Source organism: Terrapene carolina, unplaced genomic scaffold (genome assembly GCF_002925995.2).
Source record: "Terrapene carolina triunguis isolate 2854851 unplaced genomic scaffold, T_m_triunguis-2.0 Scaffold511, whole genome shotgun sequence".
In the NCBI taxonomy this organism is placed as follows: domain Eukaryota; kingdom Metazoa; phylum Chordata; order Testudines; family Emydidae; genus Terrapene; species Terrapene triunguis.
In genome coordinates this window covers 504,944-511,838 of record NW_020664862.1, presented here as the reverse complement: position 1 = coordinate 511,838, position 6,895 = coordinate 504,944, and the positions used below count along the sequence as shown (strand labels likewise).

General features: G+C 46.9%; 1 protein-coding gene across 1 annotated transcript; it reads left to right on the top strand.

Moving 5' to 3' along the window:
- Positions 1-2,593: 2,593 nt before the first annotated feature.
- On the top strand, positions 2,594-3,529 carry LOC112119495 (olfactory receptor 51G2-like). Its single transcript, XM_024218174.1, has one exon. It carries the CDS (start codon positions 2,594-2,596, stop codon positions 3,527-3,529), a length of 936 nt encoding a protein of 311 aa, XP_024073942.1.
- The last annotated feature ends 3,366 nt before the right edge of the window (positions 3,530-6,895 follow it).

The following is a 6,895-nucleotide window of genomic DNA, read 5'->3' as shown; positions in this document are numbered from 1 at the left end:
AACCTCTAGTGTTAGCAGCTCCTCTTCTAGCAGGAATTGGGTACGTTGGCAGGTTTCACTATCTTTACAATGTGAAGTGAAGGGTAAAGGCTGCAAACTGTTTAAATCTGAAGATGTTCTGTGCCACCGCAGCGAACTCGGCTGGGCTGTCAGAGTGACTCCGTAACAGGGGTAGGAGGACAGGCAGCACTAGGTAGCTTAAGAACCCCTGCACTGCATATGCCCAAGGTGCTCAGTGAGTTATTCAAGTTACACAGAAACCGGAGCTTGGAGTGTTAAAACCCCAATGCCCCAAGTCAGGATTTCTCAAGAGGTCCCATTTCTACAGGTGCCGTGTGCTCTGGGCACGATCCTGGAAGGGGCTGAGCGAGAGGAGACCCCACGGAATGTCAGTGACTTGTTCCCGAATCTATTCGGGTTTATTTGCTCCTGGAACTTTAATCAGCAAATGCTTTTTCAAAGCTTTTATTCTCTGGCTTGATTGTGAAGGCAGGAATTCAGAGCTGCATTGCTTTGTGGTAACAGGTCCGAGAGGGCATATTTTTGCCCTATAGTTATGATAGTTCCAGGTCTACCGGCATCTCTTCCCCCTCTCTGGTCTCTGAGTGCCAGATGTCAGGCCTTGTAGCCTTCCTGCTCATGGCGTGGAATCCCTCCATTCTCCCACCCTCAGACTGGGCACTGGGCTACCGCATACTGTGGGTCAACTGTGCATGCCGAGCAGGTCCAACTGGGTTCAGCACCTGCAGTTGACATGTGTGTACTAAGGTACAGATGTGTAAATCTAAGGTCAAAACTATTCATTGTAATACAAATATTACAAACCAAACTTTCATGCCATGCCTGTATATCAAAGGCCAGCAGCAGATTTGTTGGAATATCTGCCGGAAGGAGCACGGGTAACTTTACTGCTTAATGGCTTTGGCTTTGGAAAGTGTTTCAGAAGTGCTCCACATACTGTTTGCAATGGGTGTGTGCTATTAACTCTTTGTTCCATGGACATTTGTGTGATACTGTCTCCTAGTAACTGACTAGAAGCTGTTTCTAACACTTACATTCAGAGTCATGCACTCAATAAGTCTTCAAGGCTTGTGCAAGATTTTCCAAAAAGTCATGGTCTGTGTTCCAGCAAAGAGTTTAGCTGAGGTGCAGGAAAGGGGAGTGGTATAGTGGTTGTATGTAATTGACCCGAATCACCAATTACATGAGCATGGCTGAAGTAACGAAAGCTTATGCTCAAATAAATTTGGTTGTCTCTAAAGTGCCACACATACTCCTGTTCTTTTTGTACACTTAGTGGATATTAGTGCAATACCAGTGTTTGAAGTATTGACCCATTTGTGAAGCCAACTCCTCCCCTGCCCCGCTGCAATAACTGTCAGTGTCCGCTTGTCATTTTCCAAATATCTACAGACTGTTGCATGGGCAGAGGATGCAGATCCCAGGGGTATAAAGAGAAGCCTGTAGGATGATCAAAGTCTCTGCATTCCATCAACATTAGCCAGGCAAAGCACTTCAAATTCTCTTGGAGGGATTCTTGAGGGGTCAGAGAATATCACTGGGAGCATTCGGTAAGGGTGAGTTAGTAGAGCCTGGTTCTGATTGAATTTACACATGAAAGTCTGTCCGGAGGCTGTTGATATCACTGTTATTGAATTAAAAACCTGACCCTAAAAATGTATCCCCTATGCTGGAAAGACGCAGCTGCATGACCTGGACTGTCAGAGGCGCACAAAAAAATAATTCATATAATGAAGCTATAAAAGACATTTAAAAATACCTTCAGTGCAGGACAGATAAATACAATGACCGTTTTCACCAAAATCTTGCCATATGTTTACACACATGGCATGATACAAGGGGCCACGCTCAGAAGTGGAGGGCCAGAAAGGGTGTCTGTGTCAAGGGTGTAACAGGGTTCAAAGGAGTACTACAGAAATTCATAGGTGATGGATCAGTTGATGATGACCGGTTCTCCTCATTCCCTCTGGGGCACCTGGTATAAACCACTGTCAAAGACAGATGGACCTTTTGTCTCACCCAGTATGGCCACTCTTATGTTTGTATGTTCTAAGGTCACAATGGTAAAATCATACAGTGCTCAAGTAGGCTGCGGAACTCACAGCCACAAGATATCAATGTGGCCAAGAGCTTAGCAGGATTCCAAGGGGGACTGAATAATCTGAAAATCCAATTACCGTAGAGGATTGTTTTTAAAAACTTTTGCAGAGGCTCTAAACCTTCCTGATTTACACCACTAAGTATTTCTAACTAGTGGGTATCAGGGGGAAACTCCCTGGGAGCAGGTTTTCTGTTGTCTCTTAGCTGTCTATTTCAGGGCTTCCTCCACCTCATCTGAAGTATCTGGACATGGCAACTGGTTACTGGGGTAGATAGACTACAAGTCCGATCCTGTCTGACTAATCAGATCCATGTAAATCCTAGAGTATGTTTTGCTTATCTACCTTGAGGTCTGGGACTCTGTAAGCTTGCACTGAGGGCAGAATGATTACTTGCTAAATATCATCTAATCTTCTCTTACTTTTCATTTAGAAAGGACATTGCAGAACTCCTCGGACCTGTCCAGTACATAATGTCAGCTGTCAATGACACAAAATTAAAATCTGTAATATTCCTTCTCACTGGGCTACCGAGTCATGGAGACGCACATCTCTGGATTTCTATCCCCTTCTGCTTCATGTATGTTATTTCAATAATAAGAAATTCAGTCATTGTGTTCATTGTAAAAACAGATCCAAGCCTCCATGAGCCCATGTATATTTTCCTTTCCATGTTGGCCGTCACAGACCTTGGCATATTGATAACCACCATACCGACGATAATGGGCATATATTTGTTTAACTCTAGGGAGATCAGCCTTGATACCTGTTTAGCCCAGCTCTTTTTCATCCACTTGCTTCATTGCATTGAATCCTCTCTGCTGTTGTTGATGGCTTTTGACCGCTTCATCGCAATTTATAACCCGCTGAGATATCCTTCCATCTTAACCCTGCCGAGAATAACCAAGATGGGACTGGTGGCTGTGCTAAGAGCGATGGTCATAATACTTCCACTTCCCTTTCTCCTGAAACGGTTCCACTACTGTCGAGCCAATGTCCTCTCCCATTCCTACTGTGTGCACCGGGAGGTCATGAACATGGCTTGTTCAGATATCACAGTCAACATCATCTATCGATTGTTTACTAAACTCTTAACAATTGGGTTGGACTCGCTGCTCATCTTCCTCTCTTATGTGATGATCCTCAAAACAGTGCTGAGCATCGGATCCCACGAGGAGTGCCTGAGGGCTCTGAACACCTGCGTCTCCCACCTCTGTGCCCTCCTGCTCTTCTACACACCAGAGATCAGCTTGACTGTGGTACACAGCTTTGAGAAGGACTCTTATCCCTTACTTCAGATTGTCCTCGGCTACATCTCCCTGCTGGTCCCGCCCCTCATGAACCCAATTGTGTACAGCGTGAAAAGCAAACACCTTCGCGTGAGGATAATCAGGGTATTCATGAAGTGAAGGGTCAGTTCACCACCTGGGTCCAGTGACATGGGAGACGAAAAACATGGGCCACCTGTTCTGTCCTGGACCTTTGCATCCGAAATGACATGAGTTACTGATCTCCACTATATAGAGAGGTTCAAACAACGTCTAGGGCTGGGGAGTGGGGACAGGGATTGTGAAGGAGGACTGGACACTGGGGGAGGAAGACCAAGGCAGGCATCAGCATTTACAGAGTGACTTTTTGTGGAGAACCTGGGGATCTGTGGGATTTTGGCCCAAAAAGAGCCATATTCATGGCCACTCCGACCCCACAATATCTGTTAATAGTGAATAAAGAGAGGGGATGTGGATGCTGTTTCCCATTACACCTGGCTTGTCACTGTCCCATGTCTGGCTAAACATCCAAGGACTATAAAAAAAGCTGCAGAGCTGTTCTGCTGTAGCAGTCCTGGCCATTTCTGACTTCAGCATGACCCATGGGTACTGCACCAGCTGGGGACAGGGGCTATTCAAGGGGCATGGTCACTCAGAGTTCCCCTGCACACTCAGTCCGGTGCTTCAGACTGAGTGGTGTCAGGGACATGATTAACACAGGAGCGCCAGGAGAAACCATTCAGGCAACCCCTCCATTAATGGCTTTGCACACAGCACATCTGCTCAGTCCACTCCCCACTGAGGCAGGGCAGAGCTGCATGTGTGAGTAATGGTCTGACACACAGGAGTCCTGGTAAGAGACTCAGGCCTAGGTTCCCTCCCCGTCCGCTCCATTTGTGCTGCCCCAGCAATGTGAAACAGTGGAAACTGGCCTCAGCTCAGGCCCAGCTACCTCCAATCCCAGCCCAGCCCAGCCCATTCAGTGTAGGGTGACCACCTTTTCAAAAGGTAAAAGTGGGACACAGGCAGGGAGCCACATCCACTCAGTGACCCTGACCCCTTTCTCCCCCTTGAGGTCCCACTCCCTGCTCCTCATCTTCTACTGAAGCTCCACCCCTTGTCCAGGCCAGAAGCCAGAGCCAGGCCATGGAAAGAGCTGATCAGGGAACCAGAGCCTCTGTGAGGAGCCGCAGGTCCTCCACCTGCCCTGGGCAAGGGACTGGGGGGACAAGAGAATGCCCCAGCCTATGTCTCTGCCCCTCAGGGCACATCCCCAGAGAAGATGGAGAGTCTGGGAATCCCCACAGCAGCCTGGGCTCCCAGGGTAGCTGTAACCATTGTGACAAATTTCCTCCTCTATCATGGTGGGTCCTGAGCTTATTGGCGGATTTTCTTGCCTCAGAGATTCATGATGTGGGTTGAGGAACAGCCCAGAAACCTTCCCCTCTGGGAGAACCCACAGTCCAGGTCAATTGGGAGGTTTGGGGGGAACCCGGGCCCGCCCTCTACTCCGGGTTCCAGCCCAGGGCCCTGTGGACTGCAGCTGTCTATAGTGCCTCCTGTAACAGCTGCATGACAGCTACAACTCCCTGGGCTACTTCCCCATGGCCTCCTCCAAACACCTTCCTTATTCTCACCACAGGACCTTCCTCCTGGTGTCTGATAACACTTGTGCTCCTCAGTCCTCCAGCAGCACACCCTCTCACTCTCAGCTCCTCGCGCCTTTTGCTCCCAGCTCCTCACACTCGCACCACAATCTGAAGTGAGCTCCTTTTTAAAGCCCAGGTGCCCTGATTAGCCTACCTTAATTGATTCTAGCAGCTTCTTAATTGACTCCAGGTGTCCTAATTAGCCTGCCTGCCTTAACTGGTTTTAGCAGGTTCCTGATTGCTCTAGTGCAGCCCCTGCTCTGGTCACTCAGGGAACAGGAAACTACTCATCCAGTGATCAGTATATTTGCCCTCTACCAAACTCCTGTACCCCACTGGTCTGGGTCTGTCACACCATGCTTTGGTGGGTCACAACTGTGAATACCAAATTCATGACAAACTGCTGAGAAACAGGGCAGACAGACCCCCAAACTGGTGGTTATTCTCCCATGAAATATACCAAAGCAGAAATACAAAGTTAACTTCTGTTTCACCACAATGGCTAACAAGAAGTCATAAAAGCAGTTTCCTTAGATAATCCAGCCCTAATATCCCCCCAAAAAACACTAGATTTAAAGATGAGTGGTTCTTTAAAACCAATTTAATGTAATAACTGGTTCATTTGATCCCAAAGGACCAGCCGCACATGCAGGTAAGTATATAACTGAGATCTTACCCAAAAATCATGCTGATGCCAATCCTTTGTTATCTCTAATCTAAAGCTTTATTTATAAAAAGAAAGAAAGAAAGAAAGGCAAGACTGATAATTGGTTAAAGGAGTCTGTAACGAGGCCTTCACTTGCCCTTGAATAAATCGCTCAGAGACCTCCTCCAAGTGCAATCACCAGTGCTTCTTTTATCAACAGTGTCAGCTCCCACCACCTTCTAGTTACAGACAGTTGCAAACCAGCAATCTGGAGGACAGCCAGCAGGGATGCACAGCCTGTGGCACCTCTCTTTCCTTGCTTTTCACCACTGTCCCCCCTTCAGTGCCTTCCTGTCAGCTTTATATAGCCCCCTGGCTAATAAGGCCCGCTGGTGCTTCTGTTTCACTAATTAGGCGTGGCATACCCAGCCAGCCCCAATTAATACTTCTTAATTGGAGCTGGGCTAACAGAGGCCTGGCTCAGCGCCTCCTGGCCAGCATCCTGTTAAAGAGTCAAATACATACAAAAAATGCAAAGTTCTTATTTCGGGTTTGTAGCAGTGATGACATAAGCTGCTGGCTTGATAAGTCTCCGGTTGCTTAAAAATGATTGGCAGGACCTCAGTCCACTGGTTAGAATGCTCCCGTTAGTATCAATTCCTAGTTCTGAGGCTTGAGCAGGAAAGAAGCCAAATGGAGGTGTTTTCTTTTACAGCCTTTTATAGCATCTGCCATGGGGAGGGAAACCCATTGTTTTAAACAAAACCCTCAGCACACCTAGTGGAAAATTGCAGGTGACAAGTTGGGGTTTGGAATCATATCGCCAATCACATGTCCATCATATTTTTTCTTAGTCACAGCAGGAAATTATTACCTATACCCGGATAGTACATTTGCAGGACAGTCCATTCTGTGTAGATGGGTGTCTCCCATGCTCCATTGTCAGTTAAGTGTTTCTTGATGAGCCCTTAATTTGAATAGTCCCTCCAAGATTTGCAGACTAACTACTTTGTGGGCATTACCCCAGGAGCAAAGATTTAAAATCCAGGTATAGAGCCAATAGTTATACCTTCAAATACAAGAATGATACATGCATACAGATAGCACAACTATAACCAGCAAATCATAACCTTTTCATAGACATCTTACATGTCACATTTTGTACAAGTGTGTTGCAAATACATAACAGTGGTTGCAAAAGTGATGTATATG

Coding starts and splice junctions, on each gene's coding strand:
- LOC112119495 (XM_024218174.1), top strand. CDS start 2,594: ATGTCAGCTGTCAATGACACAAAATTAAAATCTGTAATATTCCTTCTC.